The sequence below is a fragment of the Alosa sapidissima genome, chromosome 23 (assembly GCF_018492685.1).
Source record: "Alosa sapidissima isolate fAloSap1 chromosome 23, fAloSap1.pri, whole genome shotgun sequence".
Lineage (NCBI taxonomy): Eukaryota > Metazoa > Chordata > Actinopteri > Clupeiformes > Clupeidae > Alosa > Alosa sapidissima.
In genome coordinates this window covers 3,956,404-3,974,046 of record NC_055979.1, presented here as the reverse complement: position 1 = coordinate 3,974,046, position 17,643 = coordinate 3,956,404, and the positions used below count along the sequence as shown (strand labels likewise).

The 17,643-nt window shown below is 40.2% G+C and overlaps 1 protein-coding gene across 2 annotated transcripts in view; it reads left to right on the top strand.

The window, feature by feature from the left end:
* The first annotated feature begins 4,789 nt into the window (after positions 1-4,789).
* The window catches only part of LOC121698998 (cholecystokinin receptor-like), a 35,002-nt gene continuing 22,148 nt past the window's right edge, over positions 4,790-17,643 (top strand). The window contains exons 1-2 of one of the 2 annotated variants that reach the window (XM_042081583.1): positions 4,790-4,828; positions 13,192-13,440. In XM_042081583.1, the coding sequence (XP_041937517.1) occupies positions 13,194-13,440 (247 nt within the window). In that variant the 5' untranslated portion in view covers positions 4,790-4,828; positions 13,192-13,193. Of the gene's footprint in view, positions 4,829-8,206; positions 8,646-13,191; positions 13,441-17,643 lie in introns of those variants that run through there. The other variant, XM_042081582.1, reaches the window with a different exon arrangement.

Here is a 17,643-nt window from a genome sequence, read left to right as displayed (position 1 = left end):
GGCTCATGATGCAATACAAGGAACAATCATAGCCAGAATTTTGTTTAAAGAAGACAAAAGGTCAAAGTCTGGTCAATTGTGATAGAAATGCTGTAACTTTAGGCTTAGGCCTACTCATTAAAATCAACAGAGAGCCCACTACCTGTATATTGTAACCCAAAACTTAAAGACATGTCAAGATAGGCTACACAGTGCAGCTACTGACCATTTTGGTGCTCTAACTGGTGAAATACAGTATTAACCTAAGTACTGTATGTCATCATATGGCCAACTATAAAGATGTAATCTGCCTGTTCCCAGGGATGGGTATTATTTCTGAAACATGTAATATGTGTTTTAAATGCAAAATAGTATTTTGTCATTTGTATTTTATTGGGTTGAAGGAAATGGCTCTGTATTTTGTATCAAAATACTTCATTGGTGTGTATTTTTGTATTTTAAAAATACTGCAAAATACTAAATGTGAAAAACACAAAAAAAGTAGATACTACACACAGGTGTAATGAATAATTGGTAATTAGGCAACAATGGTTTATGTTTATCGCAATCAGCTAATGTGAGAACAGCTGTGTTCAACAACACTTACAGCTTTTCAGTGACGGCTATTGCTGAAGCATCAGCCCTGGTCTGAAGCACTGGTGTGAAGTGGTACGCAAGTAAAGATGAGCAAGTTGACCTGTGCAAGTTCACATAAGGACACTGACAAAGGCAACCATGTCCCATTGTCTCCATGCCAATCTTTAACAGAAAAATGTCATATCTCAACCACAATGACATCAGTAGATGGTAAGGTGTTGAGTGTGTTTGAATTCCCTTCCTTGTAGCATCCTTTTCTGCATTCCACAGTGGGGAGAAGTTCACCTTGTTTAATTAAATAACAATTCTATTTCCTTATTAGCTGCATACTTGAGGTTAACTTGAGGAGATATTAAGGCACGTCAAGTCTCTCACATACTGGAACTTCAAGATACATAGCCGTATGATTTTCTTATTCAGTTCTGCACTGGACTTGAATTACGAATTTTGGCACAGATACACAATTATGATTTTGACCTATTGATTATAATGTGGTTAATTGAAAGCTCTGTCAGTCATTTGGATAAGCATCAGCTAGATGACTAAATGTAAATGTAAATTCTTGAATTATTCTTAATTTTGATCACACTACGTGAACTTGCATATGGTATACGACAGGGGCCAAATTGTATAGTTTTTTACTATATAGTTTTAATAGGCTAAATGTTTGGGATAAAAAAAAAGCTTTTTTTGCAGTGCTTCCATACTTCCTTGAAAAAAGTATTTTGAGTATTTTCTAAATACAAAAATACAGTATTTTATTTTGATACATACATAATATGGTTAGGCCTACTGTATTTTGTAGTTTATTTTGATACATTTAAAAAATGAGGGTATTAGAGGTATTTTATTTAGAAATACATTCTGATGTATTTTTGCCCATCCCTGCCTGTTCCCAGCATTAGCACAACACTTTGCGATGATTAGCTTGTCACCTGTGACGATATATGGTAGGCCTAAGTGACTGACCTATCTGGGTACACTCAACACCTTACCATCTATTAATGTCATTGTGGTTGAGATATCTGACATTTTTCTGTTAAAGATTGGCATGGAGACAATGGGACATGGTTGCCTTTGTCAGTGTCCTTATGTGAACTTGCACAGGTCAACTTGCTCATCTTTACTTGCGTACGACTTCACACCAGTGCTTCAGACCAGAGCTGATGCTTCAGCAATAGCTGTCATTGAAAAGCTGTAAGTGTTGTTGAACACAGCTGTTCTCACATTAGCTGATTGCGATAAACATAAACCATTGTTGCCTAATTACTAATTATTCATTACACCTGTCTGTAGTATCTACTTTTTTGTGTTTTTCACATATTTTGCAGTATTTTTAAAATGACAAAATTACTATTTTGCATTTGAAACACATATTACATGTTTCAGAAATACTACCCATCCCTGGGAACAGGCAGATTACATCTTTATAGTTGGCCATATATAATATATATAAGTTTTGGGTTACAATATGCAGGTAGTGGGCTCTCTGTTGATTTTAATGAGTAGGCCTAAGCCTAAAGTTACAGCATTTCTATCACAATTGACCAGACTTTGACCTTTTGTCTTCTTTAAACAAAATTCTGGCTATGATTGTTCCTTGTATTGCATCATGAGCCATCACTGCACCTATTGCATTCTACTGTTGTTAGCCTTAAGCCTAGCCCAGTCATTATGTTGTACCACATCACCCTCCATTAGAAGTGCAATGAGCAGCATTGAGCATAATAAACTGCATTTAGAATTCCAAATCCATATTTCCAGATATTTTGGTAAAAGTAACTTAAAAGTAATACAATAGTAATGTAATGCCTTACAATTCAGAGACAGTAATATTATAATGTAATGAATTACTTTGAAATGACAGTAATAAGTAATACATAATATATTACGATTTTGAAGTAACTTGCCCAACACTGATTAAACCACATGTCACTGCTTGACTAAATGAAAAATATAGGCTACTGAACATGCATGGATATCGTCATAGTTGACAGAAATTACGATACTGATTATATAATAACCTATAGGTCCAAATCTAAATGTTTGGGTTCAGTTTATGAAGTGTTGCTACAGCATGATACTGTGTGTTTGTTATTTATGGGGGGGAATCAGGGGGGGATTTTGGTATCGGTGGGCTTGTGTGTGTGTGGGGGGGGGTCGTCGGTCCAGTAGTGGGCCGGTCCAGGAGAAAATTGCCAGGGCCGAATTTTGTTCCCAGTCCGACCCTGTTACCAGTACCCCCCTCTGCCCATAACCCAAAATTTGGGGTACTGCACCCAAAGGTGGCGCTATTGGAAAAAAAAGTTAATTATGCTAATTTCTCCTTACCAGATTGACCTAGACTCAAAATTCTTTCATAATATTAATCCCTAAACTCAGATGCATCTTTTTGGCCCTGGTCTTATGGTCTAAAAATGTTTACTTTTGACACAATTTCATGGAAAAGCCAAACATTATAAAAAGTTTCACACTCTTCAAAAATAATCAAATCTTCACCAAAATTCTCACAGACAATGTTTAGACCAAGCCTCACAAAAGTTATCGCTCAGAATTTTTAGGGGTCCGAGCAGCGTAGCTGCAGGACCCCTATTGTTTCTGTACCGTTCATTTTTGGCTAAAATTCTGTAAAAGTCATACTGCAGCCTAAACCGTAACTCCAAAACTCTTCAAATTTTCAGGTATGGTTACCAGTACCCCCCTCTGCCCATAACCCAAAATTTGGGGTACTGCACCCAAAGGTGGCGCTATTGGAAAAAAAAGTTAATTATGCTAATTTCTCCTTACCAGATTGACCTAAACTCAAAATTCTTTCATCATATTAATCTCTACATTCAGATGCATCTTTTTCACTCTGGTCTTATGCTCTAAAAATGTTTACTTTTGCCACAATTTCAGAGAAAAGCCAAACATCATAAAAAGTTCCACAGGCTTCAAAAAATATCAAATCTTCACCAAAATTCTCACAGACAATGTTTAGACCAAGCCTCACAAAAGTTATCGCTCAGAATTTTTAGGGGTCAATATGGACTTGTAGTGCAAGGCAAGTATTACTGTATAATTATAGGCTGTTTATCTTATTGACTCCGACACAGCTGTAGCCTATAATTATTTGTTATTCTTATAATATTTGTCATTTCTTATACATATTTAGTCGGCTCTTCCACTTGACAGAACAACTCTATATCGGTTAAGGATGTCACGCATGAAACTGAAGGAGAAATTTTGGATTACTAACATTTTTTTATATTCTGTATATGCTTTCTATACATTCAATACTGTGCATCAACTTTGCTTTGTCTGTCATTTGCTCTCTCCATGTCATGATTTTCTATTAAAGGTCATGCGACCCCCTTTGTCACGAGTTAAGGGTATTCTGCCTGAGGCAGTAATATTAGGAATATCCCGACAGGAACTAGACTATGGCAAGAGAATGCTGAAGGATGTATATGTATTGTATTGACCAATTATCTACTTACTTGGAGTAGCCACATGACTTGCGTATGGTGCATGGATCACATGCTATGTCCAAGAAGTGTATATGTATTGTTGTATTTCTGCATGTATGAGGATCTTTGGAAAAGACCATTGTACTCATGTGATTTGTATTACCAATGTAATTAACATGTATAAGATGGGGCTTCGCCCTAGAGAACTTTGAGTAGTGTTACTGGAACATGCTGTTGCTAGTGACCTGCTCCCGGTATCGTGAATAAACCTGCAGTGGTTCCTCACACCTGAGTGTTGCCTGGATATTTTTGACCTCAAAACAATGCTGCAGAAACACGAAAATACGACTTTGAGTTTAGTAGGTTATAATTTTCAGTTCCTGTTTATCTATTGCACAATGGGTAATAATTTAAAGGAATCGTGTTGCAGTCTTGTAAATAGTGACCCTGCAAGATCCCTGGTCATTGCAAAATCATAGTCTGTGACTTAAAACTCTACTACTTGTCTTTAGATGTGAGAGGGTCTGAGACTGTAGTCTTTCAAAAATCTTTTCCAAATCTTTGCAAATCTTTCCAAAGTCTGTCAGTGTAAGGAGGGCTTGAGGTGAAAGTGCTATGGAGAAATTGCAGGATTGTTTGGCTCTGCCACCTAACCACACCCAGTTTACCTGCTGGGAAACCCTGTAGCTCCAGAGCAGGGGCTCAGATCAGGATAAATTGTTTGCTCCCCCTCAGTTCACTCTTTTGTTCATCTCAACCCAGCACTCCAGTGTGTCCTGCTCTGTGTGCGTCTTTGAATTAACGTAAGTCATCACTTTAATGACCCTCACTATGACTTTTGTGATGTTTATCAGTTTGTAGAGTAGCTCTGCCATCATGTGTAAAGTTAAGGTCTTTGTTTGTTGGTTTGGTGTGTTGGAGTCCCATGTGAGAGATGATTAGGTGATGTTGGTTGACTTGGGATGTCAAGTATTGTTTAGTTGTACCTTATATAGCCATATGATTTCAGTTTATTGTTCAAATGTCAATTGGTTTGTTTGTGAGTTGGGATCTGTACTGATTTACTCCATTTCACTGATTACTCCATTTTCTGTTTGTTTCCTCTTTGATGCAGCACACATACAAGTAAAGAACAGATGAATTGAAACTCAAATAAAGTTAACTTGTGTTGCACTGAAACCTGCCATCTCCGTGTCATCACTCCATACCATTGAGCCTTCTGACCGAGGCTCTGCCTGCTCGCCACACACTCACTCTACCTTGACCCACATCGCCCCCTACAGTTCCTTCAGTTGGGTTGTGGAGGTTGGCATACTAGAATAGAATACTGTTAAGAATACTGTTGGGTTGTGGAGGTTAGCACACTACAACGTTACAGCTACTAGTCAGGACTTGTCGTGCAAGGCAAGTATAACTGCATAATTATAGGCTGTTCATCTTGACTCCAACACAGAACCCACCCCCACCCCCCTTCACCTACCACCACAAATACAATTCCATTCTGTGGGAAACACTGCCTTCCATTATCAGACCCTTCATTTTACCCATGACAAATGCATAGTCCTGTAGAATAGAGTATTGTTAGAATACTATTGAGTTGTGGAGATTAGCGCACTAGAATACTACTGTTAGAATACTGTTGGGTTGTGGAGGTTAGCACACTAGAATAGGGTATTGTTAGAATACTATTAGGTTGTGGAGGTTAGCACACTATAATGTTACAGCACAGGGTAATCCTAATTTTATGCATCAAATTTATTCCAATCCAACTCAAAAGTTTTGAACAACACAAAGTGAAGGTTTTATCCAGATCAAAACCAAGAATAGATTACGTGATCTAATCCAATTTCAGGATCCTTGTTTCCCTTTGAACAACCCATTTTCAAGATTTGATCCAATCCGATAGCCGAAATCCGGTAACTGAAATCCGATAACCGAAATCCGATCACGTTTCTTTTGAACAATTGTGCCCAAACAATCAAAGCATATGTAAAACTAAAAAGCTATGCTACCTCATGTTCGTTTTGCTCGGACCCCGTAAATCACCGCTTGCGGTTATATTTTAAAATAAATTACAAACTAGAGTATCTTTGTTAATCTCTATATTACACAGAATGCAGTGGTTCGTTGACTTATTACTTACACCTGAAGATTTTTTTTAAAACTATGGCTTAGACTCATAGACCTTTTAGCCTAATAAGATTTTTTCTTTTAATTTAGATTTTATTATGCTGGCGGCCAATCACACAATTTTAACATGGTTTGAAAGGGACATGATTCAGGAATAGGCTACTAAGACTGCCCCTCTTCTATCTGACTCACCTTACCCCATGTATTATAGACTGGTTTCTGACAGAAATGACGTTTTGTGCCAACATGTAGAAACACTAGGCCTACTACAGCCTTTAATTGGTGAATGGAGGTGCAATTTCCTTTCTTTGGTCATTGTCCGTGATTCACATTAACTGTAGGCTATCACCGCCAGTGCATTGTAAACGTTTTTTCCAACTTGTGTGCCATCGCCACATTTGATTCCTACGTTTTGCCTGCATGGATGCGCGATTGAGTGCGCATCTAAATAACACGTAAGATGCAACAACCATTTCTAAGAGGCCTATAAACAGGGTCATTTCTGACAGTATTACTAGCATATGAATGCATTATTTATGTTGTAAGACGCAAAAGAAATGAATCAGAATGACACAGGCTTGCACAAATTCATCATTCAAAGTTTCAAAAGGGCGCTATGTTTCACTTTCGCTATCATTGCGAGAATAGGCTACATTTTGGTCATATTTGAATATTGTATGGTGACTACGGCCCTGCCATATATCACTTTGCCCATATGAGACTTGAGAGGAAATGAATCACTTGGTGAAAGCAATTTGCCATGAGTGCCAGTTGGGTTGGTAAATGATACCCAAGGCTGTAGTTGGGCTGTAGGCTGCTTGAGGATGTCCTGGCATATTGTTGCCATTCATAGAGTGCCTCTTGTCCAATCAGATATGAATACAATGTTTGACCGGAACTAACTGTTGTATCATTTTAAAGTGCTTATTCCCTTTTGTAGAATTGCGAGACTGCCACATGAGAGCAGAAGGTCTCCAATGTTCCCCTTACAGCATGGGGCTGTCATAGTTGACGTGCTCCTTCAAAGTTGTTGAAGACAATGCAAATTTTGAAGGCATCAACAGTGTCAGCCTTTCCACCATTGTCCGTGCCCTTAATAGTTGCACGTTAAGCAAGTGTACAGGTTATCCTTTCAGCACAACTAAGAAAGGGTCAAAGGTCAATTATTTCTGTGTGTGCAAGTACGTAACTTTTCATTCAAACAGACAGTGCTGTGCCATACTAATGCAAAGCTGCATTACAATGTCATATATAAAATCAGGAGTGCATACCCTCTTCAGCACAGACCTTTCTTTCTGTAACACTGACAAAACTACATGTTTCATACATGTGGAGTGTTTACATTGGATGCTATGGAAAGACCCATAGATGTAAACTTTTGTGGATGAAGATGGGTTCAAGCTGACAAAGAAGAAAAGGAAAGGCCAGAACATACTTAGCCAACAGGTCACTGTGGATATGTTTGGGCAGGCTCAATACCAGGCAGAGCATCCTGTCAGTTTGAGATGTCAGTTTTCACTGTATCATGATACTGCAGTGGCTCTAACAGTGATTCATAAACGTTTGCCTTCCACCACTTCTTCTGCAGGGTGGTGAAAGGTATATTAGCAAAACCCTACACTATAGAAAATCTCCTATAGACTCTGGGATTGGCCTGTCAATAGTTGGAAACACTATTTTGAGTGGTTTGGCCAAATAGGCTAAGATCTGACAACACTATTTAATTTTGAGCACAGATTAAACTGTTTTGAGGCAGTTGTTTAATATTGCAAGAGTCCGCTCGGTTAGTGAACATAGTTTGAAAATTGGTAGGTGTTTTGGTAGGTAGACAGTTTTGAAAAATGCATAAAGGAAATGTGTCTGGGCTGGAAATTGTGGAAATTATAAAACATCAACATCAATTTGGCTGGAACACAATTTCTCCACCGGGGGGCGGTGGAGTTCCCTAAAAGTCAGAGCTGGGTCTGGTAAGAGGAGGACCACAACCGAAAGAGAAGAGGAGTTTAAAAGCCCTGTTTTTGCTCGTGAATGCCAGTGACTGGATCTTTAGTTCGGACTAGTGTGCGTGCATACTTCAGCAGTACAGTGTTTCTGACAGGAGACACAATTAGCCAACGCCGGGGCTGTTTATGGGGACTCTGTCCAACTAGGTGTAGCAATTAGCTGAAGTAATTCTTTCATCTTTGAGTGAGCAATGTTATGAGGTTTTAATGCATTCATCTTTCTGCATCACGCAGCGCTGTTTGCCTGCATCCTGTTTCAAAATGATAGGTCAGTGTTTCTGTTCAGTGTAACCTAATATCCCGAGGTCATCCAGGGTGCATTGTAAAATGGATTTTCTACAGTTAAACGTAACTGTATCAACACTACTGGAGTTTATCAAAACCCCAATCAATGGCTCTGAACAAGCCATAAAGGCATCAGTGGAAGTTAACAACGCTACCTGTTGCAATGCATCGCTCATCCCGCGTCCCCGAGCAGGGCAGAAAGGTGAGTTTTGTGGAAAATACAGTTGGCTGTGTGAATTACTGAAGTATGCGATTTCATTTATAAAGCATGTGTTGTCCTCGTCGTCGTTTTTGTTTTGCATGGACACAGGAGGAACTGTAGCCTGTAGTGGCGGATCTCAGTGCGATGGATGCGTGCATCATCATTAGTTCGCAGCATGAGTTTAGGGCCATAGTAGAGAGCGTCTTTGTTGCTCCCCGAAATCCGATTTATTGTGAGCTCATAACACAAATAGTATGTTAGACAATAAACGAATGCACCCCATAGACGTTACGTGCGTAAAGATGCGCAATGTACAGAGAATTGCGGATAATTAAAACTTTAATATGCTTTGCTTGATGAACACAGTGGTTAATAAAAGCACTATCAAGGGCGCTGAACATAAGAAATGCTTAATTATGTATTCATAATTATTTATTTCTCTTGATTATACCCCTGGCTAAAAATATAACCTATGCCACCAGACTTCAAAATGATATGCCACATGCCCATTTTATTGTTGGAATGCCATACCCAAGACTTGCAACCTGTGATTGTTAAGCATGTATTTTAACTGAAGATGTTCGTGAATTGAGGCAGTTAGATCGAACCGAAAGAGTATAGGCTACATTGCTGAAACGTAGCACACCCAGCACGTTGTGCATCTTACATCGTCTCTTGGTTTGGACGCATTATTTGTGTTCCACACCTGAGGAACCAGAATGAAAACATCTATTACTACAGAAGCTAGAAAGAAAGATGACACATAGGTCCATTGTTTCACTAATAAAGGAATAAAACAAACAATTATATATCTAACTCCTACAGTTTGAAGCAAAGCAATTACTGATGTTAAATTGCGAAGGTTACAGAAATTGACAATATACCCTGTTTACATGTATAAATATATAAAAACATCAGCAATAATGTTTGTACTATCGGATCATATAAATGATTTAGCTATATTTAAGTAGAATTCACTAATACTTAAAAAGTGAAATAAGTCTTTTAGTTTCTGTTTGCAGCCAGTAATATTGAGTGTGTTTGAATTTGCCCATCTTGTACATGTGTCCTTTCCATTGATAATAAATTAAATAAATAAAAGTGTTAGAGCAAACTTCAACTTCATTTTCTAAGCTTTAGCCTATTTTGCATTTACCTTAGGTATCCTCTACATAATAAGAGACTTTCCCTTGCAGTTAAGGGTACATTTGGTTTAGCATGAATTGTTTCCTTAATCCTTCATCAAAATTCTTACAGCTCAGTTTTTTTTTCCAGTATGATTTCAGCTTTCGTTTCTACCTTCCCATATTCGAAAATGCATCGTCTACATGGCAAAATGGATGAGCTAAAATATGGAAAATATGTGGACTGAACAATCTTTTAGATAATAAAAAAAACTTTGAAGTTCGCTTATGACATGGCAGAGTCAGATTAAATGTTATCACTAAATTAATCTATAGCCTACTCTCCGAGGTTAATCTTTAAAGTTTTCCTCCTTAGTGATTAAACTGTGCAGAGCCTTCCCCAGAAGCTTCGAAGCCCTGCCGGAGTTTTTGTATTTGTATGACAAGAGACTGCAAATGCCACGCGCTGTGGGAATAGGACACACTATCGCAAACCCCCTCTGTCCCCTGTTGTAATTTTGCGTCCAGTGAAACGAAACAACTACGGACCGACGGACTTTGGTCCAGAGTGTCGATTTCGTTATCCGACCAGAAGACGTTTTTTTCCTGTCAGACTTGCAGGCCAGATCCTCTTTAGGTAGGCTATGGCTGCACGTTTCGGAGAAAAAGCGTTTTTGTAGACGGACAAGACTATTTTCTCTCCATATCAGTCAACTTCAAAACACTAAAGCCACCACCAGTAGTCTATTTTTGCTTTGTTTCAACTGTCCATATTCCGGCCACTGATCCCTTGATGCTGCTGGTAGGGTTCCATTATATTGTTTGCTCGTGTGCAAGAGGTTATAGGGAAAAAATTGAGTTTTTAGAAAAATGAGTCTCTTTGGTGAGAAGGTCCACGTCTCTTGGAGTAATAAAGGTCTGTTGGTGTGCCTTGAAGCCAGAAGCTGTTGGTTTCCCCATCTATACATCTCTTGTTCTCACTCTCTCTATTTCTCTCCCTTTATTTTATTCTCTCTATTCCTTCCTGTGCAGTGCTGTCATAAATATCTTTGGGGAATGTGAAGAACTATATATGCCAACATCTTCATCTATGACCCTGCTGTCAGATTTGTAGAAAGCAAGCAGCAATATCCATGCCATAAGTCTATTTTAGCCTCCAAATGACACTGGTGTGGAGCACTTTGTCATCCCCAAGACATGGTTCATGGGTGCTTACTGATACTTTCTGTCATGCCGTGCCATACATTTGCCTGTGACTTGATGGATCACATGGATGTGCTGCTGGAGGCATTACCTTGTCTTTGGCCTCTAATTATGACCCTCCTGTGTGGGATCAAGCAGTAAACAGACGGTTTTATCATGGGTAATGTGACCAGACTGAACCCACAGGAGACATGCAGCCTGCAGGAAAGCAAAAAATAGTATTTTATAAATACTTAGTTTATTATGTGGCACGCAATACTGTTAAACATATACTCATAACAGTGCACTATACTAAGGTTGTTGTCCATTGCAGATCAAGATCAGCTCACTGCTCCAAGTGTGTGTGTGTGTGTGTGTGTGTAGGAATGTGTGCACACTACACCTGGACGGGTAAAATGCAGAGTGCCAATTTCCTCACAGGCCCACCCCCTTCCCCTTTATATTATATTAAATGAACCGAAACACTTAAACAGTCAAAGAAGAAAGTTCCAACCTGCACTGCACCCACTGTCAAAATAAAGCTTCTAAAATAAAGTAGCACTTAATTGGCTCAGACTCTGTTTTCACTGAGATCTCTGTCACCTGTCACTTGCGTGGAACAGAGATTCGTAAACATATCAGCTTAGATTAATGAGGCTGTTGGCGAAGTCACGGAAGTCGGTTAGACATGGCACTCGTTTGTTTAGTCCAGAACACAGAGATACGGTCATTAATCACAGCCACAGTTGGTGTGTCTGGGTGGCGAGCCTGTGAGGAAGCAGAGGTCTGATTGGCAGCTACCGCCACAGTCCAGAGATTTAAACCCTCAGTAATCACTCTATGGTTGTTAGGAAGCTTTTTGCTGATCTGCCAGTGTGTGTCCGTGTGTGTGTGTGTGTGTGTGTGTGTGTGTGTGTGTTTGGTTGCATTTGCAGTGTGAGGGGCAGTGTATATTTGTTTGATGTTGAGTTTGATGTGTTCTGATGTGTGCTACTGTATACTGTGATGTATGGGAGTCACAATCTGTACTGTATGTCTGAGTGAAGATAAGGAGTGGTAGTATTTGTGTCAGCTTGTGCATGGGTGGTTATGCATGTGTGTGTGTGTCTGCACTGTTTCACCCTCAGGTAGGACACATAGCATTGACAATGAAGGGAGACTTCTGTCCACCTGCTGTCAGGATGGCTTAGGCTCATTCACAGACCCCTTCCTCCAGCCACACACACACATACAGAGAGAGAGAGAGAGAGAGAGAGAGAGAGAGAACAGACATGAACAGACAGCCCCGAGTGGCAGCTCAGAGTCACAGCTTTTCTGCAGGTCTAGGTTGAGAAGACATGAAGGGGGAGGACCACGCCGTACTTCCCTTAAAAGCCTAATGTGTCTACAGCATTGTGACAGCTGTTTTGACCTGTGATGCTGCCTTCCGGTGGCAAAGAATCAGTGGGCATAGTGTGTTTTTGTTTATAGATGATCTTTGCAATATTATGAGTTTCAGACAGACCGACAAACAGATTTGAATGGACAGCAAGTCCAATGGGATCCTGCGAGACACATTCTTGGCTATGTTATGTCACAATAGGAGATGACACCAACGGCACCAGCACTCCTGCAAATCAAGCAGAAGCATTCCCATCACTGAAACCTTATTTTTCATTTATCGGATGGAAAAGTGACACCTCAATGTTGCATTGATCTCTCCAAGGTGGTCCTAGTCAATGATGTATTAATCTCGGTGTAGACACATGGTTGTTGGTCACAGAGGCTGAGACTAATTGGACTGAAGATATGAGACCACCTCCTTCTTCTTGTAATCCTTCCTGCTGACAAGTGTATCAATTAAACAAGATTCATGTTGGAACAAATGTGTTCATCAATAATTTCTATTTATTTCCCTCCCCCCCCCTCTCTCTTGCCTTCCCTCTTCCTCTTGCTCTTTCTTGTCTTCTTTGTGTTACCCTCAATCCCTCTGCTTTTGATCTCCTCTGCTCTCCTCTTATCTCCTTCTCTTCATCCCTTTTGTCCTCGTCTTTTTCTTCCACATACACCCATCTCTCTCTCTCTCCTCTTTACCTCTCTTCTCAGTCCTGTTTCTTCCACCCTCCTCCTTTGTTTCTACTTTTACTCTTTTCTTTTCTCCCCTATCTTTCTGCCCTGCTCCTTTCCCCTCTCTACCTCCATTCATCCTTCATTCCACCTCTCTCCCTTCCCTCTCTCTCTCTCTCCCTCTTCCTCCTCAGAGATGGACTCGGTGCGCATCCTGCTCTACACGCTCATCTTCCTCCTCAGCGTCTTCGGGAACCTGCTCATCATCGCCGTGCTGACACTCAACAAGCGCATGCGCACTGTCACCAACTGCTTCCTGCTCTCGCTGGCCGTCAGTGACCTCATGCTGGCCGTCTTCTGCATGCCCTTCACCCTCATCCCCAACTTGCTCCAAGACTTCATCTTCGGCGCTGCCATGTGCAAGATCGTCACCTACTTCATGGGTATGGACATTGGACACTCTACTGCTATTGTTACCTGTTCTTAAAGAGTAATATTTGAAGAGTTTGGTTCCAAAATGCTATATCTTCCATTTTAATGAATTTTCATGAAGCTTTTTTTTTTATTTTGTTTTCCAGGTAATTTCAGTAGAACTGTAATTGGGTATCGTTGTTTGATTTATCTTTACTCAATCAAAACGACACAATTGCAATTGTATTGATATTACCTGAAATACACAAATAAATTATATGAATCTTTTGTTTAAAAATGGAGATATAGCGTTTTGGAACCAAACTCTTCATTTGATCATTTTACCCTCTTTTCTGTGATGTCCCAGACCATAGGGGAAATTAGCACTTTTCTGGAGAGTTGCATGCATGCTCCTGCCCTGTGTATTTTCTATCTGTCCCTGTTCTCAGGGACGCTGGTTGAAATCAGTGAAATGATCTTTCTCTTGACGAACCCAGCCACATCAGTCAAATGTGTGGAGCTAATCCCAAGTAGTATCACAATGAGTTCAGTTAGGTGAGATGGAAACCTAGAGAGGAGGGGCCAGAGGCCGGGCCGAGAGCCACTAGTGTAGTAGAGCATGGAACTGGGTGTAAAAGTGGGTTGGAGGAGTCTTTTCAAAGGCCAGGCATCTCCTTACTGAACAAAAACAAAATCACTAGAACAAAATGTTATTATTATAATTAGAGCCATGGTCAAGCATGCTCTGGGGTCCAAGTTGTCATGCGAGTCTTGGTTAATTGGGTGAGACTGTCATCTACTTTATGGGTGAAGAGGGACAAGGATAACGCCATAATGAAGGATGGGCATTGCTTGCTGCTTTTTCCCATAGGACACATAAGCCATTTTTTCAAGTCATTAGAGAGTTCCTGTAATGGGTTTGAGCAGTTGGCTTTGAGTTTGTTTAAATTTGTGAGCTCTCCCTGGATATCACCAGCCTCACAGAGCCTCATGGTCACCCTGACTCAGAGGAAAAGCATGCCTCCCCCACAAGTGAGAAATGCTTCAATGCTCGGATCTCTGTTGGTGTGTGACAGCACACACACACACACACACTCACACGCACACACACACACACACACACACACACACACACACACTAAGCATCTACAGTTTCATACAAGCACACACCCACACATTCTTTCACACACCATTCGCTCATGCCTAGAGCATTCATTTCCCATAGATAATGCAAAAGCAGTGGCAAGCCTTACTGTAACTCATTACTCTTTTTTTCTTGCTTGTGTGTATGTGTGAATATATGCCAGTCATCTCTATCTTACAGGAAATGTACCTCATACAACACAGTTGCAGATGCAGTTGAATGTATATGGCACACACATTTGAATCAGCGGTCTTGACCTCTGGTGTAACTCAGTAGACCTTTGTGACTCTTTATGTTCCCCAAATCCCCAATCCCCCTTTCCATTTCTCTGTCTGTTTTGCTCCTCCCTCTTTTCTCTATCTTTCACTCTTACATACAGTATATACTCTGGCCTTCCTTTCCCCAAATCCTTTTTTTCCCTTCTGAAATTTAAGTGATTTCTGAAAATTTCCATTTCCTCCGACACTCTGTGTCTGTCTTGGTCCATGGGGATTTGCAGGATTTGCCTCTTCGACTTGATCAGACTTTATTTGACAAAAGGCAGCTTTGGCCCTTACCCTGAAAGTGGATTGAATAGAGCAGGAGAGACCAGTCAGAACCATCACAAGTCTAGGATAATGGGGAGTCAGTTTCTTCAATGCACACACACACACACATACACTCGCGCGCACACACACACACACACATGCACACACACACACACGCACACACACACACACACGCGCACACACACACACATACACACACACACACACACACACACGCATGCACGCACATGCACGCACACACACAAACACACACACACACACACACACACACACACACACACACGATAAACACACTCACATTCACATTGGTTGCTGGTGTTGTAAAGTGTCTGGTCATACACTCACCCATGAACACAGCCCCCTAGTGATTTGGAACATTTTATCGTCCTTTGCAGAAGTAAGGATAACATTTCCTATGGACCTGTAACTTGATGTGAATCTAATACACAGAAGTGAATTCTAGTTGAAATGATAAAGGCGAGGTATGTGACATGGCAGTAAATCAACATAACACTCAGAAATGGATCACCACAATGGCATGGTCCTATGTGTTCTATATGTTATGTATAAGATGTTACTGTAAAATCCTACATTTGTCATGTTTGCATTGTCTGTTGGATACTGCAAAAAAGATTGATGGTTCATTAGCAGGGTCTTACGTGTCGTCTGTAAAGTCACCAGCCACTAATCCCTAGGGGAAATTCCTTTACATAATTTGAAATAGTAAACAAGAAAGTTCATCAAGTTCACACAGACTTTACACACTTTGATGTGTAATGTCATCGTAAGACGGGAACATCCTCAATCAGTAGTTAGATTTTTAATGACTTTTTCTGAGTTTGGTCTGGTTTGTTCTCTTGCCTTTTGTGCTTCTTTCTCTTCTGAGTTCTGTCACCATTCTCTGATTCCTTTCATAACTGCGGGATCTCTTGGGCAGCCACTTCTCTGGTTTATGGGCACGCGCATGATGCACTAGGCACCATGGCAACGCCTCCTCACTGACACATACGTCATCCGCGTTGCACCCATCACTTTGCGTCTCTTGGAGATAGAATCAGTCTGGAATAGGAGAAGGATCAAAATAGAAATACAAATGGATGACGCAGCAGGTATAAGAACACACATAAGAACACATGAGCTAAAGGGCTCACCAGGGGATCTGACTTCTGCTCAGCACCACCCCTGCCAGGCTTAGTCACAGACTTAATGCCTGCTATCTGAATGTGAGTCTCAGGTGTGTGTGATTAAGGTTGCAGCTATGCTTTACTGGTTGACCAAGCATTAGGTCATTGCAGATGACTAACTGAAGTATTTACAGTGTTTTTGAGCCTGGTAGCAGGTTGTGTAGGCTGTGGTCAGAGTTCATCTAGCAGAATAGTCATAGGATTGAAGCAATTAAACAGTTAAACTATAAAGTTATAAAGCAGTTAAACTAGAAAGCACATTTGTTGAAAATCATATTATTTCAATAATTGAGATGTATATACGTATATGTGAGTGGTCCTCAATGTAGCCGGGTGTACAGCCTGGTGTGTGTGTACACATACAGTAGGCCAATGAGAGAGAGGGTTTCATAGGATCTAATGATGCCTGATGTTAGCTGTGCAAATTACCACTGGATGTCATGGTTCTGTGAAAATTAAGTTATTATCTAAAGTCACATAGATCATACATGGGTCTCAGCTTGTGGCGCATGGCGTATACACCGACCCCTGGTTTCCAAGAAGCGGAGGTTAGCAGTGTAAGTGATTTGTGATGGGGAGGGTGTTTACATAATCTGTGCAGGGCTGTTTGCAGGCTAAGGATTCGGCCATTCTGTACACACAGAGGGCTGTTTGGGCTGAAGAGTGAGGGTGAAGCTGATTCCAGGTCACTTCAGGACGCTAAACTGCAAGCACTGTGGTTTTACAGTAGGGAATCCTATAGCAGTATAATGATTTAGGTGATATGTAAATATCCATACATTTATTTGTGTTTTTCTGGAATTGTTTGTACGGACAACATGTAAGCTATTAACAAGTCTAGCAATACTGGAACTCTGTTCAGTCACTACTTTGTTGTGTTTATTCATTTTGTGTCAACCATTTTAAGTGTTTATTCAAAAGATGTGTTTGTCCACAAGCAAAATATCGATATTGTGAATAATTTAAACTGAGGCCCGGGGATGATGCAACATAAAAAGAAGACTCTAAGTTAAAAAAATCTGTATTTTTTACATTTACAGCATTTGCTGAAAGTTTCATGCAGATGACTGTAGTGCTAGACATACATTTTAATAAGCAAATACATTTTAATATCCAAACAGCAAAGCTAAAAAAAATATATCTTCCCTCATAACAAAAAGCTCTCTATACTAAGTTTAGTGTAGTTGATCCAACCCCTACTTTTTATCCAATGAACAAATTCAGTGTGCTGACCTCACAACACGTTCATCATTATTTATTTACATCTTGTGTTTTAACTTCACTGCCAGTTGTGAGGAAGCTGCTTGTTTGTTTTGCTTGTTATTTATACCCAGTGGTAGACTGAGCCGACTACTAATC